The sequence below is a fragment of the Dermacentor albipictus genome, chromosome 1, assembly GCF_038994185.2.
Source record: "Dermacentor albipictus isolate Rhodes 1998 colony chromosome 1, USDA_Dalb.pri_finalv2, whole genome shotgun sequence".
Taxonomy (NCBI): Eukaryota; Metazoa; Arthropoda; class Arachnida; order Ixodida; family Ixodidae; genus Dermacentor; species Dermacentor albipictus.
Genome location: NC_091821.1, coordinates 363,743,412 through 363,756,427, shown reverse-complemented (window position 1 = coordinate 363,756,427; position 13,016 = coordinate 363,743,412). Strand labels below are relative to the sequence as shown.

At 46.3% G+C, this 13,016-nt stretch overlaps 1 protein-coding gene and 1 long non-coding RNA gene across 2 annotated transcripts in view; one reads left to right on the top strand and one right to left on the bottom strand.

Moving 5' to 3' along the window:
• LOC135911324 (uncharacterized) overlaps positions 1 to 13,016 on the bottom strand; it is a 716,391-nt gene that overhangs the window by 532,781 nt on the left and 170,594 nt on the right. The gene's annotated exons all lie outside the window — the stretch shown is intronic.
• On the top strand, positions 8,783 to 11,220 carry LOC135909939 (uncharacterized). The gene has a single exon (XM_065441942.2). The coding sequence runs from the start codon at positions 8,801 to 8,803 to the stop codon at positions 10,010 to 10,012; it is 1,212 nt and encodes a 403-aa protein (XP_065298014.2). The 5' UTR covers positions 8,783 to 8,800; the 3' UTR covers positions 10,013 to 11,220.

Sequence of the window (13,016 nt, the reverse complement as noted above, 5' to 3'; positions counted from 1 at the left end):
AACAGGAAACAAAAGATGAAAGTTTGTTTCCTAAGAGGGAACAAACTTGCATCTTATTTTTCCCTGATGCGTTTCATTCAGTTGATACAGTATTGCTGCCTGACCTGACTCAAGCTTCCGCATGGCTTCCAACAGTAACATGCTCAGGCGACACCATACGGCATCGTTGAGCAATTAAGCAACGTGCCTGGGAGCAGCTTCATTTTTACCTTCCTGCTCGCTCGCTTTCCTCAATATGAGTGCCCAAAAGGCTGTGCGCAATCACTGTCGCCTCAATCAGCCATTGTATTTAGAGTTAATTCACTACGACGTTCGCGGTCGGAATGTTGCTCGGAAAAGAGCTTCTGACTTTAGCCTCAGGCGGGTCGCACGGAACGCTATGAACATACGCATGATCTGGTACAGTGTATGGTCCGCATACACGCACGCAACGTAGGAAAACCGCACGGCTTCACGTGCGATTCTGCGCGGGTCTCGAGATGCACTCTCTTGTGCTGCTAGAACAAGCGAGTGCATTTGAAGCGGCTGGCGGTGCCTGTAATGAGCGCGGCGCTTTAATCGCGACCACCGGCGTCGAGTGAGGTCGTGAGTAAGATGCAATCTCGCTAGCGTCCTCCGACACGACCACACCGGCTGCTCAAGGGAGCTCAGGTTGCGGATTTCCCTCTTTTTTTTTTTCAGCACTCCGGTTGCCTTCCTCCACGCTCTGTGGCATCGTGACATCAGTATTATGAGTAATTTCCTGTAATCGCACGTCCCATCCTAGCATGCGCCTTGTATCATTGCGTCATTCGTTATTCCATATAATAAGGGTTCAGACTAGCTGGGGGAGCACATGTGGATAATGCTTTCTTTTTTTCTTTCCTTCTTTCTTTCTTTTTATGCTGCCATACTGCCACTCTTGTTACTCGTAATTGCTCTGTGATTTTGCTGTTTTGTTATTTTGTCATCGTTGTACACTTTGAATAAAGCCCCACATGGCTTGCCGAACGTCGCCGACTCAGCTGAGATGGCTCTTTTACTTGTATATGGTGACGTCGGCCTTAGTAAATGCCACATTTGTTGTGTGTGACGACGTTGATACCGCAGGTCACCGAAAGAAAGAAAAACAAGAAATGCTGGCGTAAAGGTGCTCTCCCTTGCGGGCAATATTGACAGAATCGGTCTGGGGGGGGGGGGGGGGGAGGTTGGCATTTGTCAGGTAATGCGCTCGTTACAACTTTCTTTTCGACCCTTGCGACTTTGTACATTTTTTCTTCGCTTTCCTTGTTAATAAATCACGGGAACAGTTGTACTTTGAGTTAACTGTCTTCGACAGCAGAATAGTAATCACCGACATGATTGCAGGATTATTGTAGCCGAAGTAAGCAATAGCGATTAATGTCATCTCAGAGCCACGCTCTGTAGATGACATTACTGGCATATTACGGGACGACTGCGGCTTAAGTTTCTATATGGCAAATCGGAGACTGTGCATCTTAAAAACATACAGTGGGAGAGCATAAAGAAGGTGAAGAACGCCACACGGCATTTTTTCCCCTCCCTAACGGAATGTTCCAACTTCATCACACCATCGTAATCCCGTTGCCGGAAAAAGCCACACTATTGTACGAATATAATCGCGCACAGCGTGTTCTTCTGCAGTGTAACACGGCAAACATAATTTCATATCGTTGCCCTGTACCTCCACTCTTTCTTTCTATTTCTTTCTCAACAAGTAAGCCGCAGGCCTGTCATTGGCACCGGTCTATTATTGCCTCCGCCTCGCAGACTCTTCTCGAACCAAGTATTGCACAGGGCTTGCCTGAGTACATAATACAAAGCCATAAACCTACTACCAAGCAAACCCAATGCTGAGAAGATGAGGGACAAGATCGCCGACTTTCTTACTCTCGTCGGCGGTATACACATATGCGGTCGGGTCCCGCTCTGGTTGCCGGTGAGCCGACGTGCCCGCAGCGCGAATATGCAGTGGACACCGGTTCGAGGCCGCTCTTCTCCACCCTTCCCACACAGACCCCTCACATTCTCCTAACGTTCTACCACTCACACACGACGGAGGACTCGGCGACCACGTCGCCTTTTTGCCGGCGGCTCTCACACCTCTCCGCCCGCAGGTCTCTGCTTTATTCCACTCTCTCATCTCTGATCGCAGCCATCCCCATTCTTGTCCTGTTTCCTTTCAAGCTGCTCTCGGGCAGTTATCAGCGGCCACGCCGCGTCGCGCTGAGCGCCAGCTGACGCCCCCGGCACAAAAGAAAAAAAAAGAAAAAGGAAACGAAGTTGGGTGAGCAGGGGTGTCGCCTTGTCGACTGGGAAAAGCGTGGGAAGCATGCTGCCCGGGAGTCAGCGCTTGGCACACGTTCACGCATCCTCCATCGATGCGCGGTGATCCGCATCCGTGTAGGCGTCGGATGCGACTCAAATTAGTTGAGGAGAGACAGGGCGGAAACGCTATTGATAAGGACGGCAAAACAGAAGCTTAAATGCGTGAGGCAGATAGGCCTTGCGATGTCGGCCCTTCGTCCACGCGCTGTAAACGGCGCGTCTGCTAACCCAACTTCGGAACGCATGCGTATGTCAGTAGCGCAGAGGAAGATGATAATTCGCTTACTCGATTGCGATCAAATGTAAGAAAGAGGCCTCGTGCGTTTTGGCCACTCTGTCATTTCAAACATAAAACTCTCAAGCTCTGTTTCGGTGGAGAACAATAAGTACTGGCGGCTCAGGAGTCATATATCAGCGAATTATAACCCCCCCCCCCCTCCCTCACCATGTCTTTCTTGCCCGCTGAACTTAGCCGGCTGTTTTAGAAGACAAAATTATGGGCCACCCGGAGGTTCTTGAATACGAAAAGGTGAAGGGTCTCTCTCTGTGCATATGCATTTGGTTAAACATGATGCAGTGGAACAAGGAATCGATATCAGAGATAGAGGGAGAGAAGGTCGAAGAAAAGGGAAAAGACTTTTTGTGAAGTTACGGTGGAAATTAAGATACAAGAAATCATGTAGCAGATGTCGATCAAGCACAACGCTACGCAGCAACGCTAGATGCTTTACGCACCGTAGCAACGCTTCCGGTTTTTTCAGAAAATGCTTACTGCGCTGCCTTTTATATATATAGACGAACACAGAGAGAACGGTCCAACGAAACGTAAAGGATTTTACTGTCGTGTATATAACTACCTACATGCTAGCTGGCGTAGTGATGTGGTTAGGCACGAAGTGGCCCTTGGAGGAGTAGGAGATAACGGAACAGGAGACTGTTTAGTACAAAAAAATCGCTGTGGCTTAGCTAAGGTTAAGCCCAGGATGCGAAGCATACTAGCCTTTATTTTAACGCGACAGTGTTAAGGAGCTCGTGTCGCAGAAAAGCCGGTGTCGTCGGCGTCGGCTCAGGCGTGCGGCGCTTGCTCAGGCGCACATTTCGTTGTCGCGCCGAACGCTGCGTTGCTCGACGCTCACCGCGTCCGATGCGGGGCGCGTAGTCGCTGCGCCGTAGCAAAGCCACCTAGAAACAGTCTCTGTAGCACGCCACAACCTTCGCTTCTCATTCCAACGAGCAGCTCTGTCTCCAGGAGGCATCTCACCTCGTGAGTGTCTAGCAGAGGCAAGCGCAGCTGCTTATATACCGCCGCGACGCCGCGAGCGACGGCGCGAGTTGGCGCCCCGTTTCTCCTCTGTCGTGACGTCACGGTGTCACGTGGTATTGAAGGCGACACCGCCGCGCCTGAGGAGCTGGGTTGAGCTCTAGTAATATGCTTCGCATAAAATAAAAGATAGAAGTTCAAAAAGCGTGATCGTGGTACGTAAAAAGTAAAACCAAGAGGACCGTGCGAACGAAGATGTTTCGTATACACCAGGTGCGTCTATTGAGGTGCCGCATCGAAGCAGTTGGGACGTCTGAGATCAGCTATGTGCCTACCGAGATAGTCGCAGTAGTTGTGGTAGCATAGTTCCTCGCGTACATGTGGCGCATACCATTTTGGGGGCCTGGTACAGAATTGGATAGTAAATTTATAATAATTTAGCTAGTGGGCAGAACGTCATTATTTTTTTTTCTGACGTTCGTATACCTGTCCCACTTCTGGTAGGGGGGTGTAAACACAAAACCCACGTAGAACTGCTACAGGATAATAGAGATTTTTCAAGTATATGTCACAGTTCTGACGATTTGAGTTTGGCGCCTCTCTGACGAACATTCCGTGAGACCTGGTATTCTTCCTATCACTAGTAGTCCTGGGGAAAGTGAGTCAGTTCTACTATAAGGGGCTAACACTTCCCTCTCTATAGGCTGAACATTCTTATATATGTCCTACGGATTCTATAATGCCGTCAATAATAATTCATGATAATAAATAATTATAGTGCGTTCCGCTGTTGGAAACTGTTGGTTGAGTTGGCAAATTAAAGCCCGCAAAACAGTGGCATCGGTAAGCGTGCGATCCATTGAACTATCTTAAAGGGTCCCTTACCAGGTCCCACAGGAATTTGGTTATAGACTGGTTTGACGCGCCTTCTAGGATACGCTTCAGCACACTAATTTTTCAAATTAGTTCATTATTAGAAGAGGTACGAGATATTTAGTTGTCTTGTCGCCATGCTTCCGGGAAGCGAGCTTCAATGCCGACGCCAACCAGCTCTACCTGCCCACACAGGATCCGAGGGACCTCGCATCGTTTACGTCACGAGCCCGACCATTTTTTTTCTGCTTGTCTTCTTTGTTTTGCCGTGCGGTGGACTTGAAATGCACATTCTGCATTAGATGGTTTACCGTAGTTGTGTCTCATTATAGGTGACGTTGCAGGCAGTGGGTCTTCCGTGTGGCGTTTGTGCATGTGGCCGTTGATTACCTGACAGGAAGGGCGGTTCCCTCGAGAGGAAGAAAAGCGCACGGGCTTTTGCTGGAAATTCCAGCTGTTTTCGCACAATGCAGTGGTTCGATACTTAGGAGGCACGATCGTCAGCGCTTGATCTACGCACCGTGTTTGCCTGTTTCCAATGCCCAAACCTTGTGAGGGCTTCTTTAAGTGTAAAGATTTAATGTAGAGTCCCAATAAAATTCAAGCAAGCTATTCCTGCAAATTTGTCGGTGTAATAGTGAAAGTCGCAGACTGACATGAGGAAATGATGTTCACTAGGGTTGAGGATTGGGCGAGTTGGTATTGCATTCTAGGACTGGTACAGCGCAACATACAAAGGAAGAAAGAAGCCGAGCCGGCTAGATCAACCCTGTTCCTTTATCTAGCCGGCTCGGCTTGTTTCTTCCTTTGTATGTTGCGCTGTACCAGTTCTAGAATGACATGTGGAAAAATAATTGACTACGGCACGTTTCCGCTTCCAGCTTCCTGGGATCATTTCTCGTATTGACGAGTGGTGTGTAAAGCGCTGCGTCCGTTGTAATGCTTTCAGTTAGTACACTGTGTCAAACATGAAAAAATAAAAATAGCCATGGAGAACTCTTTACACAGATTATGAATACCACTATCACAATGAAAGAGACACTATAGATAATGACGGAGCAATCGCTGGCCTCGATCAGCAGGCTAAACTCACCTGTTAGCAGCAAAACACCACCACCACAATGCAGGCGGTCTTTCTGAAGGGGATAGCAAACAGGTAAAGTTCGCATTAGTTCGTGGCTGATGGTAACAGCGCACTGAAAGCAAAGACAAAGACGTCGAGACGACAAAAGCGCTGACAATTTGCTAACTGATCTAACAGCGATTCGTCGCCATGTTCTTTTCGTTGCCTTGCAGGCGCATGCGCAGTAAGAAGTGTATATTAACTCGTTTACGTAATGTGTTTCCAGATGACAATCAGTGCTTATGTTGTGTGTGTGCTTTCGTTTTCAGTGCGCTGTTGTTATTAGTCATTGTCCTTGTGGCACCCACTCTGTGGCAATTATTATTGCGAGCACAATTATATGGCCACTCCAGGCTAATTTTCGCCGTCACCATGAGGTTCTGTATATTTAGGTATAAGTATGGTATATTCTTACCTGTGCCGTATATGCAACGTAGATGCTATACTATTCAGCCGCCAACGTTTACCCAAACTTTTTCTTTTACAATGGTAAGTGCACATATTTATTTGTTCCGTCTATCTCTCTATCTTGCTAGAGTAGTGTAGTCCCAGTCATTCCAACCTCTTGCAGCAACAAGGTCCCTCTACTGCATTACCCAGATGACTAATGCCGTAGCAGCAAACAGTACTACAGCAATGAGTGCAATGAGAGCCTGAATTTGTCCCGACTTGTGACCTCTTCTCTTCTGGCTTCGACTTAGACTCCCTCGCCTACAAATCTTTTTTCCTGTACTCTAGAACGGCATTCCTGACTGTATTATTCCTCACAACTTTTTTTAGGATTGAAACACGCCAAGCAAAAGTCCCGAAAAATTTCATTCACAAAACATGTCTTTTATCCATAATTCTGCCTAGTAAAACGTTTAAAAAAATATTAGTGCTCGCACTCTAAAAATGATGCGATTTCACGGGTGCCGCTTCTTACGGACAGCGCAGTGGCGCCTATGTGATGCCATTATAGGCCATACAACATGGTGTTGAAGCTTTTAAGAATGCCAGAAATTTTCTCGCCCCCCGTATGTCGCATGCACGCATAGTCTCCCTCGTGAATACTTAGAACACCACCCGAAGAATTCAAGCGAGACTCTAAACCCTGTTATCGTCGTGAATGCTTGGCCCTTAGCGCGACAACTGTCATTTTTTTCTTTATGTATGCTTTTAAGCTTTCACGTGGTAGTTCTTGCCGGAATCAGTCAGTTGGAGCTACGAAACAGATAAAAAAAATCGAAAAAAGGCAATAGTTAAAACATATTTTTAAATAAATAAGAAACTAAAACAACAAATTATATTTTTATTTTTAATAAAATAAATAAAATCAAATAAAATAATTGAAAATAAAATAAATAAATAATAAAATACAAATAAGAAAATTATTTTCTCTAGGGTTCATACGTGCCTATTTTTTTTTTCCATTTCATTCTGGCTTGACGGCCGGGCTATTGCCACCCCAGTTGAAAAAGACAACAGGAATTCCTGTCGCAACTACAGAAATTTATGTTGTACAACAGGATTTTTCTGTAGTAACTACAGATTCCTAATGGAGCGACAGACTTTTCTGATGTACAACAGACATTTGTTGTTGCTACTACAGAAGTACAGTCTGTCGTATGTCTGTTGTTACAACAGAAAGCTGAAGCTCTACAACAGATTTTTGTAGTACTACAGAAAAATTTGTCATCACTACAGGCACCCTGTTGTCCCAACAGAAATACTCCTGAAGTAACCCGAAAAACTTCTGTAGTGCTACAGAGAGCTGTTGAAATACTACAGAAACCTATTGTGGCAACAGGCCCCCAATTGTCACAACAGAAGTGTTCCTGATGTAATGCGACCAACTTCTGTTGTACTACAAAAAAATGTTGTTGTACGACAGAAACCTATCATTGCAACAGGCCCCCAGTTGTCATAACAGAAGTGTTCCTGAAGTAATGGACAAACTTCTGTTGTACTACGGAGAACTGTTCCACAACGGAAACCTATCGCCGCAACATATACCCAATGATGACAACAGAAGTGCACTGAAATTGTGTGATGCGACAAGCTTCTGTAGTGCCCGGTTGAAAAAGACAAAAGGAATTCCTGTCGCAACTACAGAAATTCTGTTGTACGACAGAAGTTGTTGACATTTCTTAATTGGGAGACATTTCTGACGTTACGACAGAAATTCTGATTTCGCAACAGAAGCATTCTGTCGCGACAACAAGAGTTCTGAAGTCGGAACAACAGCTTTATATCCTGACAGCGACTCCCACGTTACGACACCAATTCTGACGTCGCAGCAGAAACATTCGGTCGCGACGGCCAAGAGTTCCGAAGTCACAACAGAAGCGCTTCCCGTCGCGGTCCTTTAAAATTGTATGTTTTTGCATCGGTAGTGTACACTGTACTTTTCTCCTGCGCGGTATTCAATCGCGCTTCTCTGAAGCCGGCAATGCTGACACCGATGGCACCGACACCGGTATTAAAGTCGACGTGGCGAATAGTTATAATTGTGCCGTGACGACGCGGCACCAGCAACGCCCTACCGGCCTCCTCAAAATCGGCCGCTGATCAAAATCATACCATCTGCGGGAATGGCTGCGTATCCGTTTTCTTTTTTTTTGGTAAGATGTGGCACACAGGCCTGTGGACTTACATGTGCTGTTACAGTGACACATTAGTTAATTTCCCAGGAATATTTCACAAGCTTATGCGAAGCGGAAAAGAAGATTTCGGTTGTTCCACAAAGTTGCGTGAAAAGCTGTCTCGCTCGGGTCTCATTAATCTGATACAGTGCTGCCGTGAGAAGCCAGTATGCTGTCAGAAAGAACTCTTATCCACGAATGTTTATGTAGCTATTTTGCATTGAACACACGAATTATATGCGCGCTCAAAAGTGTAAAGAACGAGAGACAACTGTCGAAACTAGCAGTAATAACCCTAAAAGTCAACGTTGTATATTTCTGAATTTCTTATTTAATATGGATATCGTACATCAAAATCGATGTTCTAGCACTGCACGATGTACTTGTCGATGGTACGAACACTCTTGCTCTTCTAGAGATGCGGCACTTGACGCGGTGGAGTGATAGCGGATCTTGGCTCTCAAAATGCAAATGTAAACATCAGCGCATCAGCACGTCGTACTATTCACATGGCCAAAACGTACACTCGAAGAGCATGTCAGGGCATGTCAAGAGAAGAAGAAGAGGCTTGTTCGAACGGCCACGTTTGCGATGAGCTCCGCTGGAAACAGCGCATCGGCCCTTGGCCGAGGATCACACCCACCGTCGTCTACCGATTCCGGTAATTATAAAGTCGTTCTTCCTCGTCTACCGACTGGCAACACCGTCCTCAATTCAGTTTTCCTGCATGCTGACCTGGCAGGGCGGCCGTATCGAGCCCCGGACTTTCGCGATGCTCTCCTTTCAGTGCTAAGTGCAACTGATATCCTCGGCGCTGGACAATACCAGATGAGCCATTTGTGGTTGGTAACATGTGTTAATAGCATCGCGAAACAGAAACTTGTCGACAAAGGCGAGTTGTTGGTGAAAGGCCTCAAGTGCCTTGTCATTGACCCGGAATGCAAGAATGTCAAGATGAAGCTTCTTTGGCTTCCCCCACACCTCGAACAGAGACGGATTGTTGAAGCGCTAGAGCCATATGGCACAGTGCAGTCCATCACGAGAGAAATGTGGCGGTGTGACGGCATGGAGGGCTGGCAAATGACTAACCGAGACGTGGCGTTCACATTGAAAGATGGCGTTTCTGCCGGTAATCTGCCACATCTGTTGAGCGTATATGGCCACCAGTGCCTTATCTTGATACCTGGCCGACCACCACTTTGCCTGCGGTGCAACAGAGTTGGGCATATCCGGCGACAGTGTCGCACACCACGCTGCAGTAACTGTCACCGCTACGGTCACCCTGCAGATGCATGCGTCGGAACTTACGCTGACAAGCTTCGTGGAAATAGACCGGCTGAGGCTGATACCATTACCGATCATCTCATGGACGTGAGCGAAGTTGTGGATGCAACTGGAGAAACACTCCCTGAGACTCATCGACAAGAACAGATTAAACCGTCATCGGCTGACATTAGCCTCAGCCAGAAGCCTGCGAGCGAGGAGGAGACTAAGGCACCTGACGACGAACCAACTGTGTCTTGGGCAGAATCTCCACCAGTTCAAGATCGCCCACTGCCTGTGGAATCTGGATCGATGTGCGAGGCCGCCAAGAAGCGTCCAGCGCCATCCGACAACCCATCGCCCTCGGCAAAGGAAGCTCGCGTTCCCAAGGTGTCAAAGTTGACAAAACCGCTCCGGGGAACACCTACACCTGCTGATGTCCCTTGTGTTAACGTGCACCAAAAAGTCCATAGTGCATCACCTCATCGAGAAGGGAGTGGTGCACCTCTGGAGCAGCGTTTAGACGCTGCACCTACATAGGTAATCATGGCGGGCGCTCTTCCCTTCCATTTTGGCACTTTAAATGTCCGTGGCTTACGAAGTAAGCGACGGCAAGTACAGCTTCTTCATTTGTTACGCAATAGAAAATTAGATATTGCTGCTATCCAAGAAACAAAGATTGAATCCGACGAAAACACAGAAGTAGCTCTATCTCCATTCATATCTGACTATAATGTTTGTGTCAGCCATGCAGTAGGCGTTTCCGCAGGCTGTATGTTATTTGTTAGCAAAAATTTACAGTGTGATTTCCTACATTTGTTTACAGATAGGGAAGGGCGCCTAATCTGCTGCGATATTGATATCAGTGGCACGAGCTTTAGATTTGTGTGTGTTTATGCCCCGCACAAGTTACGTGAACGCGAGTGTTTCTTCTTATCTCTAGAAAATCATTTCTGTACTGATCGTGCATTGGTCCTCTTTGGAGACTTTAATTGTGTATGTAACGCGCAAGATCGTACGTCACTGAAGCTGAGACATGATCCCAGTAGTGATGCGTTGCAACGCCTGATATGTGATTATCCGCTTGTGGACATTGGGGAAAATGAAAAGGCGGGATGTCGATATACGCACTTCCAGGGTACCTCGCATGCAAGGCTTGACCGAATTTACGTTTCACTTAGCGCGCTACCTCTTATTCATGGTTACACTGTGCATCCTATATTCTTTAGTGACCATTGCCTAGTCTCAGCATCTTTTGGCAGCCGTCGGCACCAAAGTCGGCGTATGTGCTGGGAGCTGTGGAAGTTTAATAACCAATTACTTTCGCGCGAGCGTTTCTTAAATCGTATTACTGAGCTTATAGCTCATGTGTCTTGCCGCAAAGACTTGCCACTCTTTGCTTTGTGGGAATTATTCAAACAGGAAGCTAAAATGATAGCTATCGAAGAATCATCAATATTAGCCTTTGAAAAAAAGAATAATTACAAAGCATTGTATAGACTTTTGAGTGAGTTGCATGAGCTTGAATGCATACATCCGGGTCAATATATTGAGGATATTCATAAGGTCAAGGCACAGTTACAAACTTTGAACGCAGAAAAATACAGAGGTGCACTAGTGCGGGCGCGAGAGCAGCGTTTCCTGGAAGAACAGCCTTGCAGTAGGGCCCTTAGTGATGAGCGCCGACACGCGCTGTCTAAACAAATACTAGAGATAGAGTATGGTGGAATCATTGTTAACGGGCCTACTCTAATAACTAAAGCATTTTTTGAACATTACCAAAAACTATTCCGAGACCATATGCCATTGGATACAGATGCTGCCAAAAAAATTGTATCGTTGCTGCCCCAGTTAAATCAGGATGAGTACGATTATACAAACGAAAACATTGATATCAATGAGGTAACTTCATGCATCGATTCGTTAGCGAAGGGCAAAACGCCCGGCCCGGATGGCCTTACTGCCGAATTTTATCAATGTTTTCGTTCCCTCTTATCGCCATTATTACTTCAGGTGTACCGAGAGGCCTTGGAACTAGGGTACCTAACCGCCACAATGTACGAAGGACACACCGTCCTTATAGCCAAAACCGATGATGAACAGAAATTGCAAAAAGTTGACGGATATCGTCCTATCTCCTTATGCAATGTGGATTATAAGATTTTTGCTAAGGTATTAGCTAACCGTTTGCAAGTTGTAGTAACATCTGTGGTCGGTGATCATCAAACATGTGGCATCAGGGGACGGTCCATTCAGACGAACATTCATGTTGCGAGATCGGTGCTAGAGTGTGTAGCTGAGGGGATTGGACAGGTGGCAATGGTACAGCTAGACCTGGCTAAGGCGTTCGATAGGGTGAATCACTCATTCCTGTTTACTTTACTAGAGCATATAAATATCGGATCTCTGCTCCTTAGAGGTGTGAGGATATGTTATGCTAATGGCTCAACGCGGCTTATAGTGAATGGCTCTCTCTCCGATCCGATTAGGCTTTCATCATCAGTACGACAAGGATGCCCATTGTCACCGCTTCTGTTCTGCTTGTATTTAGAGCCACTTTGTATGCGCATTCTTAAAGAACAAAATTTCGAAGGGTTCAAATTACTGACTAATGAGGTGCGGGTTCTTGCGTATGCAGATGGCGTGGCCTTTTTATGTACCGATAAAAAGAGTGTAAACACTGCTCTTGCAATTACAGAAGAATTTTGTGCTGCTTCTGGCGCAAGCGTTAACTTTGAAAAAAGTTCAGGTTTTTGGTTTGGATTATGGGCCACAATGCCATCATATTACGCAGGAATTCAATGGAAAGAAGATCTGCGTTATTTAGGTGTGCCTCTCTCACAGTATAGAAATAGCAACGCTCACTGGTCGGGAGAAGTTGGCAAAATTCAACGTAAAGTGAATTCATGGCGAGGGCGGAATTTGTCCGTGTTCTTCCGTGCTGAAGTGTGTAACGTTTTCTTAGCTTCCCGTCTTATGTATGTGCTCCAAGTACTACATTCATTTGGAGTTCGAGCTGTGAATGGATGCGGCGCGACAATCTGTTTCTCCCCCTTGAACGTGGTGGTCTAGGATTAGTACACCTCTTCGTCAGGCAAATTGTTTCTCGCCTGTTTTTCTTTCGAGACACTGATCATCCGTTCTTGCGTGAAATGTTGCAACTGCGTTTAGTTCATTATGTTCCTAACATAGTAGTGTCATCAAATGTCAAAGATGTCCCACAGGCTCCTTGGGGCTTTCTCAAGGAGGTTGTTGATACATTTCTTTTCTTGAAAGTTAGATTCAGCCTGGAGTACGTGTTCACAGCCAGTCGAAAAGCAATTTCTGCGGCACTGGTTGACTCTATTTTCCCAGATCCTTTGTATCGTGCACCTTATTTAAATCGACCTTATCAGGATGTACTTAAACGCGTCCGAAAAATGTGTGTGCCTCCTGGAGTTAAAACATTTTTCTTTAAATTACATTCGGAAACACTCCCTGTTAAAACTTGGTTGAATTCGAGGGGTTGCTTTGTGCCATGGTCAACAAACTGTCGGCTCTGTCC